At 36.6% G+C, this 15,251-nt stretch overlaps 1 protein-coding gene across 2 annotated transcripts in view; it reads right to left on the minus strand.

Annotated features, from left to right (window-relative positions):
- The window catches only part of ANO3 (anoctamin 3), a 395,575-nt gene extending 386,437 nt beyond the window's left edge, over positions 1–9,138 (minus strand). The window contains exon 1 of one of the 2 annotated variants that reach the window (XM_041730536.1): positions 8,691–9,138. In XM_041730536.1, the coding sequence (XP_041586470.1) occupies positions 8,691–8,844 (154 nt within the window). In that variant the 5' untranslated portion in view covers positions 8,845–9,138. The remainder of the gene's footprint in view (positions 1–8,690) is intronic. The other variant, XM_041730537.1, reaches the window with a different exon arrangement.
- Between the last annotated feature and the right edge of the window lie 6,113 nt (positions 9,139–15,251).

Below are 15,251 nucleotides of genomic sequence, written 5' to 3' on the forward strand. Positions count from 1 at the left end.
TTAGAATATGAGAATATTAAATCTGAGATTATTTTTATAGTTTATATATTTTCCACTCATAAATGAGAGCAAGAACTTTCTGTATAGAATTTTCAGAGAACATAAACACGTTTATTTAGCTTTTGAGAACTCAAATTATAGACCAGAATAAAACAAAGGATACACAATATGAGAGCTGAAACCTGAGAATGTGAAAATAAGATATAAACATGGGAAATGTAGGTAGTTCATTGGTCATCTAAAAATAGGCAAAACACCACCCTCAATAATAGGATCCACCACAGCTGACTCAAGGGACAGCAATGGTTTTTCCAACATTCTTGAGGACATGAAAGTATCCCCATGTTATGAAACACAGTGAGCTTTGAAAAAGCCCAGCAGAGATGGGTGAGGCCATACACATCCATAGGAAGCTGGGTGACCAGAGGGCAATGATGAGTTTCCCCAGTGTGCAAATTTGTATTAGGCAGTAAAATAAATCAGAATTTATGGTGACTTGCAGAACTCGCTGGACCCTCCTGACAGAGCCTTAGTTTTTTTTTTTTTTTTTTTTAAGTAAATGTCTATAAAATTAAATCAGAGAATCTTTGAAAGAGGTTCAGAGAATGAACCCTCTAAGTCCTTTGCTTTTCAAATGAGGAAACCAGTCCAGAGCGGCTTTCTCTTGCTGGATCCACCCACTGCCTATTCTTGGCCAATGTGTCTCTTGTGAAGTTATTCCCACTCCAGAGGAGAAGTTCAGCTGTGACTCAGGAAGAAACCAACCAGGGCAGAGGATTGGGAGAGAGGGGTATTGCTGTATCTTTTTCCTGTTTACTCAGTGATTTTCAGTGTACTCTGGGGTCAGAGCAGAACTGAGAGCTTTGCAGTCTCAGCAAAAGCGACATGACTCTGGAGTCAGCAGCAGCTATTTCTCTTTTCATGCTGATAATCAGCATGTGCTATGATTTTATTTTTCCCCTGAAAACTTAGCCTAAAACCTCACAATGATTTCTAGATTTTAGAATCTATTGTACTTTTGAAGGGAATAATACTTGCAAGTTAACTAAAGTACATTTTCTATAACTGGTTATAAATTATCAGTAGCGGGCAGGCCGGGTGGCTCAGCTGTTTGGCGCAGCCTTCAGCTCAGGCCGTGATCCTGGGGTCCGAGGATCGAGTCCCATATTGGGCTCCTTGCATGAAGCCTGCTTCTCCCTCTGCCTGGGTCTCTTCCTCTCTCTCTCTCTCTCTCTCTCTCTGTGTGTGTGTCTTTCATGAATAAATAAATAAAATCGTAAAAAAAATATCAGTATCTTACCTGATTTTATACTTTAAGATGGGAACCCACTCACTATTTTATAGAGAGCCCTTTGTCAACTGTCTCCCGGAAAGAGCTCTATGAATAAAGATTGTGACTGTATATCACGATGCCAACCTGAGAATCTCATCAGAAACATTTCACCACAGTCCTTGGTTTTCTGTAGGAAGTGCTGTATAAGCCAAGATACTGAGGCCTATTCCAAAACCAGAGTAAGACCTTTTCATCTGCTACCAGGAAGACACGATACCAGAATATCTTTGAAGGAAAATATCTATGCATTTGCATCTGTCTCTGTCTCTATCCAATTTAGTGAACTCCACCAGGTATTATGCAGTATGAAATGGCCACTTATCAATATTTCCATTATCATACCTTGTATGGTATCAGAAAGGCCACTTTCTAACTTATCATTTTGAATTGTAATAGATGTACTCAAGTCCTAGTAGCATATTTTCAGTAGGCATTTAACGAAATGATGGTTGTTGGGAGTATTTCATTTTACAACATCACATTAGCATTAACTTTTCATTTAACCATGGCAGCCAAGTATGCATATTATATGAATCTAGATTGCTCTTCTTAAGACAGAATGAGTTGAAGGCCCCTAGGCAGAGCCATTAAGAGATCAGAGTTATATTAAAAAATTCCACAAAGGAAGTGAGGGTTTCAATCAATTGGCCCATCTTTGTAAAGTCATATTAGAAACAAGCAATCCAGCTTCTCTGTTCATAGAGCTCTCTGCTGGTCTCTGCCTAGGGAATTGAAGAGAAGTACAACATACCCCTTATCTCATGGGAGTTTATTCTCTATTTACTAAAACTGCACTGAAAGCTGAAAGTTACACCCAATATCTAACAACAAAAGATTTAAATGCAAGATTAAATGCAGAAAATAAATATTTAACATTGATACCAATGCCACAGAAATGGATACTCTGGGCATCTAATACAGGGAAAATTAGATGTTACATAGAAAGGATGACAGGGAGGGCCCTTTGGAAGAGTTTGATCTGAATTTAACTGATGGTAATATGCAAATGTAAGAAAAATAGGAAGACACTCTGTCAAGTATGTCAGTGGATCAACAACCTTAGTATAAAAGCCTATTGACAAAAGAGCTATAGTTGGTTGTAGAGTACTACAATCAGAAACTATCTGGAAAAAGTGCCAGAATAGAATGTAGAGATCATTGTAGGGGGCCCCTGCTAATTAACCTATCATGACCCTTGACCAAAACACTGATTTTCAAACTTTAGTGTGTACGGACATATCATGAGGGATTTCTAAAATCTAGATTCTGAGATAGCATCCACAGAGTTTACATACAGAGAATCTGGGATGGGATCCTAGAATCCCCATGTATCACGAGTACCCTGGTGATTCTAATGCAAGTGCTCCATGGACTGCACTTGCACTTTGGAAACCACCCTGCCAAAGCACTATTCTCTAACTGATACGTTCCTGCCCTGAACAAGACTAACAGAATAAAATAGTGACCTATTTCAATAATATATATGGACTTTTTTCATAGCTAGATTTAGAGAATGTAGTTACATCAGGCGTTGGACCTTCCAAATACGAGACATTTCTTAGGAAGTGGGCAGAGAGCTGGACACAGAGGAGACATCTAATAAATCTAAGTTGTTGATGATGGTAGCATAATAACTATTATTAGTCATGTGGCAATGGTCATAGTTCTAAGCATCTCAAGAACTTAGAACCTCTAATTCCTTCCAACAAAGCAAAAACCCTTTTACACAGTAGCCTTTTACTTTCTGGTCAGAGACGGTCTTCTGGGCTGCAATTAGCTGGATGCTCACCCCCCCATTCTAGGTCATAGAACAGAATCTGTTCTTTGGATCTCCTTGCATATCCTTAGAAAGCATGTTCTTTGTTTCCTAAGACAAAGAAATGAACAGTGCAAAGCCCAATTCATAAAGCCCCAATCACCCATGATGATGATTTTCTTTTTATGCTGACCTTAGCACAGCTGGAAATTCTGCGGAGTGGTTAGGCATTTCTAGGTTCCAAGACATATCGAGAAAGATAAATATAGTCAAATTCTCAGAGCATGCAGTGACTGAATGTGTGTCTGTGTTGTGATCATGTGGTTTGAAGGGGATATGTGATGTTTATAAATGTTTATATTTATTCCTCTGGCTAATACTGGATAGTGTAATACTTTTTAAAAAATATGGTATTTGACTGAGCTCATATGAGACCTTAAAATCTGCTATTCTTAGGAAAGCACAATAGTTAATTGTCTTATGACTCAAGTTACACTTCAGCAGAGTAGGTTTATTTTCATCTTGTATCAGGAAGACATTATACCAAGGAAACTTGGAGGGATGATATTTATTTTAGTGTAAAATGGAATGGACAAGACACTATGAGACCCAACTTCTTATCTCCATTTAAGGTTACAAGTAACTTTGTAACTCTGGGTAAATCGTTTTAAGTTAATCTTCAGCTGCAAATAAAAGGCAACAGAAAGGGTTCTTATTTGGCTCAAAATATTGTTATCAATCAATAATATACCAGTGCCTGGCTAAGATTGGGGATTTTTTAAAAAATAAGAATTAAAAGAAGGAAATGAGTCATTTATGGAAATGTCTTAAAGGCAATTTTTAAGTATAGAAACTGTGGGACAACTTCTAGTATTTAATAGTTAACTGCTCCAAAGTTAAGTTGCTTTACCAGGAACTATTTGAATTTGATGGACTTTCTAATATAGATAGGACAGGATATTAAACCATTCTGAAAATGACTCACTCAATATACAGGACACACTCAAAATTAACACAGTCATTATTTAAAATCAGCAAGTTAACATTTTCTATAGACCAATTAGTCTTACCTAGATTATAAAGTTTTTGTAAATATCTTTTCTTCTAAGATTTCAACTCAGCCATTCTGAGTTGAAAATAGCAAGTTGGCTGGTAAACTAGTGGTCTATAAATCTATACTTGAAATATGATGGATAATTATAATAATATTTTACTTCCTCATGCTTCGGGACATTTAGAGAGTAGACTAGGATTCAAGTATTTGGCATTGTCAATAAAATAGTAAATGCTGTTTTTGTCAGGTTAAGTAGTAAGACTGGTACTTGCACTTATACTAGTGTAGTAGCAAAAACATTTAGAATTGAAGAAATCTGGGTCCAAGTTGGTTTATCACTTACTAAAATTTCACTGTAAAAGATCACTGATATGCAGTTTCTCCATTTATAAAAATGGGAGTAAAATGATTTGATCTACAAGGTGGTTGCGAAAGTCAAATGTAAAAAGAACTCCATAAATTATGAAATTCTTTGCATATGTTGACTTTCATTACTATTGTTATTCATTATATATAAACAGAAGCTTTGTCTTGACCCTTCTTTATATTCTGGTCTTTATCTAGCTTAACGATGTACATTGGAAATGTTCTAAATCTAATTATTTTCATTAAGCTTTTTTTAATAGCTGTTGGTGGCTTTTAAAATCAACTGATCTATTCTAGACATTTTACAGATCAGAAAAATTACTCAGGAGGGATGTTAAAACCTTGCCCCAAGTGACACTGCTTGTTGGTGGCTGAGCGGGACCTTACCTTGACTTTTTATTAGAGTTCTCCAAAGACATCACTAGCATTACATAATTCATTTCTCCAAATCTCCAAAGCTGGTCTTTCAGGATGTTAGGAAATGTTCTGTGTAAAAGGGCTTGGGGGTCTAATAAATATTTAAATTTCTAATATGAAATTCTAGATTAAATAAAATCAACAAATTTTTTAAAAGTTCAATCACATGCACTCACAAATGTGCTAGACTGTGTTGTGATGGAAGCTTTATTACCTGTTTTTCAAGGATAAAATACATATATATATATATCTACATATGTTTATTTATATAAAAAACACGTGTAAATATGCATGTATGTGTGTGTATATATATGCATACAGAACCTTCACAGCACTGCCTGAGGTATGGAAATGATATGTATGTGCTTATCATTCATATCACAATGGTGATAATGATGAGCATGATGAGGAAATGTTCATAACCTTAAAAGTTATTTAAAGCACAATCCAGAATTCAGGAATTATATTTATATTCTCATTACAGGTTACTGATGAAATCATTTCTGAAACATAAAGAAGCATTTGCTTCCATGGTACTGTTTTTTAATCAGATTTTCCATGAAGTGTTGAGAAAAGAAAAAGGACACTAAGTTTAGAGACATAAAACAGATTAAGAGCTCCTCAACTTGCTTCTTTATTCTCCCTTTGCCACCACCCACCCCATTGACACACACACACACACACACACACACCACCATAGATAGACATATGTGTGCAACTGAGGTCCAATTGCATTATTTTTCTGGCCTTTGAATTCTCTTATTTAATAAAGTTCAAGATAAATGAAGTTTGCCTCTAGGATGTCTTGTGAGAACTATTCATATTCTGTAGGTATGAATTATCTTCAAGTTATTATATAAGTGAAAGGTATAAATACTGTTTTTGCTGGCAATGGAATATTTTTCTTTTTAGATATACAACTTTCTATGGACTAACATTCACCTGTTATATTCTATTTCCCTATGCTAGGGGTATATGCATATGTATGCTGAAAACATACTGTCACATCACTGAGGTGAAAACTCTTTCCCTGCTTCCATTGTTACCTCAGTTTCATCTTCATATAGATACTCCAACCACTAACTCTCAGTTATAGACATTCAATGAATATTTTATTTTTTAAAAATTCCAATAAATATATTTAAATGGATACAACTTGATTCTCTGGAATACAAGGTGAAAAGATCTAGCATACAAAGTAGATTCTAGGATGCTTAATGCTTCATAAAAATTTTAAATGAAGGACAAATTCCACATGGGTACTATCTTGTTTGATGGTATCATCAAGCAAAAAAAGAATTGTGTGGTAATTTCCAGATACTATGGCAGATAAAATGCATGTAGAACTAGACTTAAACAAATACTCCCTATGACGGGAAATAAATTAAAAGATAAACTATACTTTACCATTTAGTCACTTAATTAATCATATTTATGACATGGGCATAATGCAAAAAACAATTGTGAAAGGGCGATTACCTTCAAGAACCATAATCTAATCACATTATCTAATAGAGATGAGCCATGGACATATGTATTTACAACAACAATAAAAACCTAGAATGTGAAATTTTTCATATATAGGAAAAACTTTTGTTTAGAACTTAGAGACAGGAAATATTCCTTTATTTTTTATTTTTTATTTTTTATTTTACTTTTTTTTTGGAAATATTCCTTCATATAAAGAGTTAACCATAGGCATTTGGGACGAAGATGATTTTTTTGTCTTCTCAGTGAGATCTTACTAAGTAGAGGAAGGAGAAATAATTATTGGACATTATTTTGAAAGAACATGAACAGTAATTGGAAAGTGTAAGTAAATCATTCTTGTAGGCTATAGGTAGGCTACATGAAACTGGTAAAGTTCTAGGGGAAAAAAATTAGATCCTAGAGCACCAGGTGTATACCACAGGCCACACAGATTTAACGGAAATTGCAAACAAAAGTGGGAAAAGGTCAGACTTGTGCTTAGGAAGGATTATGTGTCTGTCCATGGGCAAGAGTAGAAGGTAGAAGGTAAAAGACAATACAGGTGCACGCACTAGGGGAATGAAGAGGGCCAATCCTTCAGCCCCTCAGCCAGGCAATCGATGAGTCAGGATATAAACAGTCTTCTATTGCCAGGCATCGTATTGAGTACTGGCACCATAGTGGTGGGCAAAGAGGTAAAGAAGACATACATTAAACTAATATGCATGGAAATAAACATGCACTTTATATTGAAATAAATGCTGAGGAGTGTTTGAGATGATTTAGAGGATACTGACAAAAATGAGAATGTAAGAAGAAGGAGGCATTTCTAGGGAGTTTAGTTTATTTGTCTTGAATTTGAGTGACTGCCAAGGATATTGAGGTGAAAGTGTCTTCCAGGCAATGGGGAAGAGTTCATACCTAAGCTATGGATGTGCAATGCTAGCTTCATGAGGACAGCAGTTGAGTTTACTGCAGAGATGACCAGGAGACAAGAAATTTTGTGAAAAGAACATGGATATTTAAACCATGATTAAACTGGTAAATACTTTATTATAAACCTCCTTTTCCCATCTACATCTACTGTGCTGTACTGTTCATTTATAAAAAAGAATTTATTTTTCCATTCATGCAATTGTAGGTTCAATACCCAGTAAGACTTTCAATCTAAAAAGGAGAAATAACAGCATGGACGAAAGAAGATTTAAAAAGTTGCTGTATCCTCCTGATTATAGAACCGCCCATACTGTAAAACAAGTCATATAATACAAAAGAGTCTATGAATAACAAATCAACGATTGGTTGGGAGTCACATAAAACTTCTTTTCAAACATCTCAAAATAAATAAATATGCCAAGTTTTCTTAGAAGAATCCTCTGGTTGCAAAATGGAATTTGTTGTTTCTGCAAGTTCTTTTTCATTGGACAAAGATTAATGTCCTGTAACATCCAGAGCTATGAAGACTTTGCTTAACTTTTACTTTTCTCATTGCACTGTCTTTTTTATGAGTAAAGATAAACAACTAACTCTTAAGGGAATTTTCCTTTAGAACAATATTTAAGATATTAATTTATTAGATGATTTTTTCTAGAAAGCACAATTAATTCCCCATTGCCATCTCATAGCTGTTCACATAAGCCAAACCCACAGAATTTTTTAATGCATGTAGACTATTAGTGTATATAGCTTTGTTTCCTCAAAACTGCAATGTAAAAATGAAAACTGTTGGATGCTAGATAAGTGATTATCACCCATAGGTATCAAAAAATGATTTTTTCACATTGAATTCTATCAACATTGTCAGCTCACATAGAATCCTAATCACGTCATAAAATAACATGAACAAAAAGAATATTCTCTTGTTCTTAATGAGAAGGTAAACAGCACATATTATCCTTCATGTAATTATATAAAAGGAAATAGAAATAAAAGAAATGAATGAAAGATGGCAGGACTTTGAAGTTCATGGAAACAATCCCTGATTTCATCCATCATCGCAAACAAAACTAAGACTTGATAGACTTGAGTGTTCAGAAAAACAAAATCTACTTCAATACTAGCACTTTTCTTGGGTTCCTTAAATTTGTTTTCTGGCATTTCACTCTATTGAGAGAACCCTCTGTTCTTTTTGTAGAAATTTATATGTTTTGTGGAAAAACAACCAAAGAAACTAAAATTGACATGAGTTTTACCACCACAAAGTAGGTGACTTTGAGATGTATTTGTTACATACCTGACATTAAAAAAATACAAATGTAAGATGCTCTAAAATATCAAACTGAAGTTTCGCTTACCAGTGGGGACAGAATTGGAGTGCTGAAGTTCCAACTGACTGGAATCGTCAGAGAGTTCAGTCAAACAGGTTAAAGTAAACTCTGGGTTGGAAGCAGGCTCATGTTTAAAGCCTTCAGGAGAAAGATAATCCAGCTCAAACTTCACAGTTGACATTGCAAAATTCTTAAAGAGCTATGTAAGTCAAAGTTCACACTACTGAAGTTTCAAAAATCGTAGGTGACAGGACAGAAAAATCACTGTATTATAATCTGTAGTAACTCCAGGCTTTCCGGTGATTATTCTCACTTGGAAATCCAAAAGAGATAAAACATGCAGAGCTGACTCTCTTAAGCTTCCTGTATTCATGCCTTTTTCTAGGCAACTGTCTTCAACAGGATGGATGGATTTTAGAGTCGTTTTTTCTTGATGGTATCTTGCTGCCTTAAAATGATAGCAGCACTAACCCCATCTCAGAGAGGCTGCGATGAAAAGTAAAATGGGCTAAGTGAGGACATAGGCAAGGCTGCAGAGAGATGCTTTTAGTAACTTGGTAGTGGAAGTTCTCATTCACATTTCTGTATACAAAAGATCAGCTGGGTGGGGCTAAGGACTGTAAGAGAATGAAACTTTTTTTTCCACCGGGCAGCTCATCAAGGAATGTTTTAATCTGGAAGGAAATTAATCCTAAATGATATTTCCAGGGCCAGGGTTGCGAGACTATAGCCATGATGCTTATTGAAAGATGGCTATGATTGTGGAAACTAAAAGGTAAATTAAACTACAAAGCTTCTGCACAAACAAAATTAACAAAGAAACAACATCAAAATGAAAAGGCAGGGAGTCTGCAGAATGGAAGAAAATACTTGCAAATCATTTATCTGATATCTAAACATCCAAAAAATATAAGGGACTCCTACAACTCGGTGGTAGTAGTAGTAGTAGTAGTAGTAGTAGTAGTAGTAGTAGTAATTCAAATTTAAAATTGGGCAAACAACCTTTTCGTCTTCTAAAGAGGACATGCAAATGCCTAATAGGTACACAAAAAGGACCTCAACATCATTAACCGTCACGGAAATGCAAATCAAAGCCAAAATAAAGTATCACCTCACACTTGTTAGAATAGCTATCATCTGAAAGACAGAAAATAACAAGTATTGGCAAAGATGTGGAGAAAAGGGGACACTTACGCGATGGTGCTAGGAATATGCATTAGTACAGTCACTATGGAAAACACTATGGAGGTTCTTCAAAGGGTTAAGCAACAACAACAACAACAACAACAACTGCCATCTATGCCCCAGCATTGTCACTCGTGGGTACACCTCCCAGTGAAGTGAAATGACTGTCTGTCTCAGGGACGTATGTGCGCCCTGAGGTCACTGCAGCATTATTCACAGTACTCAAGGCAGGTAAGCTGCAAGTGTCTGCGGACAGATGAACGATAGAGAAAATGTGATCTACCATGGGGTGTTTTCAGCCACAGAAAAAGGAAGGCCTACCCCTTGGGACAACATGGGAGAAACATGAGGGTGCTCTGCGAGGTGAGGTATGTCCAAGAAAAGGCCAGCGTGCTTGATTCGCTCACATGTGGAATCTGGGAAAGCTGAGCCTGTGAGAAGAGAGAGCGGACAGGTGGTTGCCAGGGGCTGGGGGTGGGAGTAAGGGGAGAGGTTGGTCAGAGGCGGGTGAGATCTAGGAATGTAATGTACGGCCTGGGGCCTATCGATCACAATGCTGCATTATATACAGGAAAGCTGCTGACAGAGTAGATTTGTGATGTTCTCACCACCGAATAATAAAACAAAACAAAATAAAATAAGCGAAACGTGAGGGGAAGTATGTGCTACTGGACCTTACTGTGGTAATCGTTATGCGATAGATGCATATGTCAAAGGATCACATTATATACCCTAAACGTATACAATGTTGTGTGCAATTGTATTTCATTGAAGTTTAGGGGAAAAGGTGTATTTAAAAAATGGTGGTCAAATCAAACACACAGCTGGAGCAACACAAAGGACGGATGGCATAATATGAGCAAGTGATCAGGGGAGGAGCAAATGCCAAAAAGGCAGGGATTGAGGAGGCTGATACTGTTGCACTATTTAAAAGGTAAAACATCAGATCCCTCCGAGCAGCTAGGCGGGTTATGTTGGTCACCTTGGGAAATTTAATTTAAGGGGTGCATGGCTGGCTCAGTCAGTTAAGCACCTGACTCTTGATTTCAGCTCGGGTCATGACCTCAGGGTGGTGAGATTGAGCCCTGTATCAATCCCCACTGGGAGCAGAGCCTGCTTGAGATTCTCCCTCTCTCTTCTTCCACCCCTCCTGCCACTGTGCCTGTGGGTGTGTGCACGCTCCCTCTCACGCTCTCTTAAAAAAATATAATTTAATTTAGAATCTCACTCTTATTCAATCTTCCGTCCTTGAGCGCATAAATCCATGCTGATCACAAGCAGGTGCCCACTGAGAGCTTGTCAAAAAGTAATTTAGCAAAATCCATCCTTCAGGTTAGGGAGTCAAACTAGATGAAATTCAGGTTAGTCCTTTGATGTTCTTTTTTGATCCATTATGTATTCATTAATTTATTTCTTCATTCAAGTGAGTATTCATTGGCCCTGTATTAGGTATTACCTTAGATGCAAGAGTGTTAAGACAGGTGCAATGGAAAGGATGTGGGTTAGATATGGTCTCAGTGGGAGAGAGAGCGGTGATTGACTGGGGTTCTCATTATGACCATAGCATGAGGTATGGCACTAGATTTGCTACACATGAAGAACGGCACATTTGAAACAATTTCACTTTCTTTGTCCAGCACTCTTTGAGAGAGTAAAATATATATAAGAGGTTTGCAAATTCATTAGTGTCACAATATAAAAAGTGTTAGGGATGAAAAAGTGGCATGTCTTACTCATCATTAGTTATTATAACTGAACAAACAAGGAAAGAAAATTGTCTCTCTGCTCCACAATCTTTAATAAACTATTGCTCACGGCCCAGGAATGATTGTCGTTCCAGCAGCATGGACAACAAACAAAATGCTGTTCAAGCCTAGTCTACTACCATTCTGGAACAGACATAAAAAAATCTGACTAAAATGACAAACATGGCCAAGTTTCATTGAAAACTATGTGACACTTAAATAAGAAGGTAAAAGCAGAATCCAAATTATCAATAATAATTCGGCAAATATTATCATTGCTTAAAATACATATGAAAGCATCAGTACATATTCAGAATACCTGCGAAGTCATTTCATAGCAGTGTAGATCTTTACTTGTCTCTCTACCACCTATGGATTCTTAGTGTCTGCGGTAAAGCTTCTAGAAAAGACAGACATTGGGTCAGTAGTGAGAAAATGAGTTGAAGAAAAGAAGGTTGGTAGGAAAAAGATAAGCAAATACCAGGAAATGACTAAAGGGTAAAAGAAAAAAAAAAGTGTATATACAACTTAAAGGGAAAAAAATAGGTTCTAGAATCACGAAAGATGGGCTTTACTATTCTCAACCGAAATATCTGTCCTGCTGTTTGGTAGGAGGTACTTTCTGAGAGACAGTCTAAATGGTTTAATTTAAGAGTTGCTCAAGGGTGTTTAAGCACTAGATAAATTCTACTCTCTATGCCTCCAATAAGGTTGACCAAATCCTCAAGAGTTCACCTTTCAAGCAATGATTTAAAGGGTATGGTTACGTGGTTACACGGAAATGTGATTTGGCCTCAGAGCTGCAGTTCAATCATAAGTGATTGATAAATGATTTCTGGTAAGACCCTGCGGGGGTGATATCTGATGTCACAGGATAGTCCCATTGTCTCTAGCACTGGGCCTTCGTTTTTGAGCATGAGGACATCTTGTCACTAAAAGAGAATACTTCTATATATACGGTTATCCACCCCTCCGCATTGATACTATTATATTTTTTGAGTATCGGTATCTGATATAATCATAGAAAACTACTTGAAATTCACTAGCATTTAAATGTTATTAATTCCATCTATATATTTTTGAAAATTCATTCCTGTATGTGTGAAAAATGTTACTGATTTGCTCTAAGACAATTGTTAAAATGTAGGTGGGTTTATAAACCCCCTACTGTCATGTGATATGGTTTATATATCCATAAACTGGAAATTACTATTCTCCGGTATATAAAAAATAGGATTTTACTGTTTTGTGTAATAGAGATAAGCAAACCCTGTCAACAAACACACTTCACTGTCCTTTTCCACTAGTAACCTAAGTGTGAACATCTCCTGAGGCCTCCAGAAATGCTGCTAATAAAGAACATTTATTTAATGTAGAGACTCAAGAATCTAGCAGCTCAGCAGTTCTCTATTCCTGAGCCTTTGGTCAGAACTTTTTAACTTCCACCAGTGTATGTAGATGTTAAGTCTTTTCTTTTTTCCTTTAACTCAGTAAGTACCATGTTCCCTCCTCCCAGTCTTACTGAGCTATAAGTGGCATACTTAGAAATATGTATAAAATATGTATATTATAAAATAAGTATATATATAAATAAATATACTTATAAATAAATACTTACAAATAACATTGTGTGAGATGGAACTATCATCTTAATTTTATTGTAGACTTCAGGTTTTTAGTGTTTTCCATGACATCTTAGCTAACACCTTTATTTAGAACAGTTTTCTGTAACTCTTAGAAAATATCCATGTAAACTTTGAACTCATATCATCTGCCTAATACCCAGAACATGTTCTTATATTTATTTATTTATTTATTTATTTATTTATTTATTTATTTATTTATTATCCTTTTAGAGTACAAACTGGAGATGGCAGGAAATGCCATACAGAAAACATATTCTTTTTTATTTGGTCCAGCTGCAAAATCTTTTTCTCTCAGTCTGCATCAGTTTGTCTCTGTTACTATAGTAACCACTCACTTGTTAGTGACTACAGTAAGTTCCGGTCTCTAGTCCTTCATTCTTTTTCTTTTTTTCTTTTTTTTTTTAACAATAAATTTATTTTTTATTGGTATTCAATTTGCCAACATACAGAATAACACCCAGTGCTCATCCCGTCAAGTGCCCCCCTCAGGGCCTGTCACCCGTTCACCCCCACCCCCCGCCCTCCTCCCCTTCCACCACACCTAGTTCGTTTCCCAGAGTTAGGAGTCTTTATGTTCAAAATGTAAGCTGTATTTAAAAACCTTTATTGTTCTCAGGTATGCTTAATTTTGGTATAATTTGTCTTGGGTTCTCTTAACAGACCAAACTAACTTTATTTTATCTTGAAAATGGTTAAACTTATTGTGAATAATCGTAATTTTAACGATTATGCATCATAAAAATACATTTTATTTATTTTTTATTGGAGTTCAATTTGCCAAGATATAGCATAACACCCAGTGCTCATCCCATCAACTGCCCCCCTCAGTGCCCATCACCCAGTCACCCCCACCCCCTGCCCACCTCCCTTTCCACCACCCCTTGTTCGTTTCCCCGAGTTAGGAGTCTCTCATGTTCTGTCTCCCTTTCTGATATTTCCCACTTATTTTCTCTCCTTTCCCCTTTATTCCCTGTCACTATTTTTTTTATTCCCCAATGAATGAGACCATATAATGTTTGTCCTTCTTCTATTGACTTACTTCACTCAGCATAATACCCTCCAGGTCCATCCACGTTGAAGCAAATGGTGGGTATGTGTCATTTCTATGGCTGAGTAATAGTCCATTGTATACATAAACCACATCTTTATCCATTCATCTTTCGATGGACACCGAGGCTCCTTCCACAGTTTGGCTATTGTGGACATTGCTGCTAGAAACATCGGGGTGCAGGTGTCCCGGCATTTCACTGCATCTGTATCTTTGGGGTAAATCCCCAACAGCGCAATTGCTGGGTCGTAGGGCAGGTCTATTTTTAACTCTTTGAGGAACCCCCACACAGTTTTCCAGAGTGGCTGCACCAGGTCACATTCCCACCAACAGTGCAAAGAGGGTTCCCCTTTCTCCACATCCTCTCCAACATTTGTGGTTTCCTGCCTTGTTAATTTTCCCCATTCTCACTGGTGTGAGGTGGGATCTCATTGTGGTTTTGATTTGTATTTCCCTGATGGCAAGTGATGCGGAGCATTTTCTCATGTGCTTGTTGGCCATGTCCATGTCTTCCTCTGTGAGATTTCTGTTCATGTCTTTTGCCCAGTTCATGATCGGATTGTTTGTTTCTTTGCTGTTGAGTTTAATAAGTTCTTTATAGATCTTGGAAACTAGCCCTTTATCTGATACGTCATTTGCAAATATCTTCTTCCATCTGTAGGTTGTTTTGTAGTTTTGTTGACTGTTTCTTTTGCTGTGCAGAAGCTTTTTATCTTGATGAAGTCCCAAAAGTTCATTTTTGCTTTTGTTTCTCTTGCCTTCATGGATGTATCTTGCAAGAAATTACTGTGGCTGAGTTCAAAAAGGGTGTTGCCCGTGTTCTCCTAAAAAAAAAGTATAATAAGCTTGCTCTTTACATAGTTTTCTATATATTTAAAGTTTCTAAATGAACAACTGTTAAGAATGTCAGACAGTATTTTTTTAGTAGAAAAGATTTCAGAATGACTCTTTAAGACCACAAGTT

The sequence above is a fragment of the Vulpes lagopus genome, chromosome 15 (genome assembly GCF_018345385.1).
Source record: "Vulpes lagopus strain Blue_001 chromosome 15, ASM1834538v1, whole genome shotgun sequence".
In the NCBI taxonomy this organism is placed as follows: Eukaryota; Metazoa; Chordata; class Mammalia; order Carnivora; family Canidae; genus Vulpes; species Vulpes lagopus.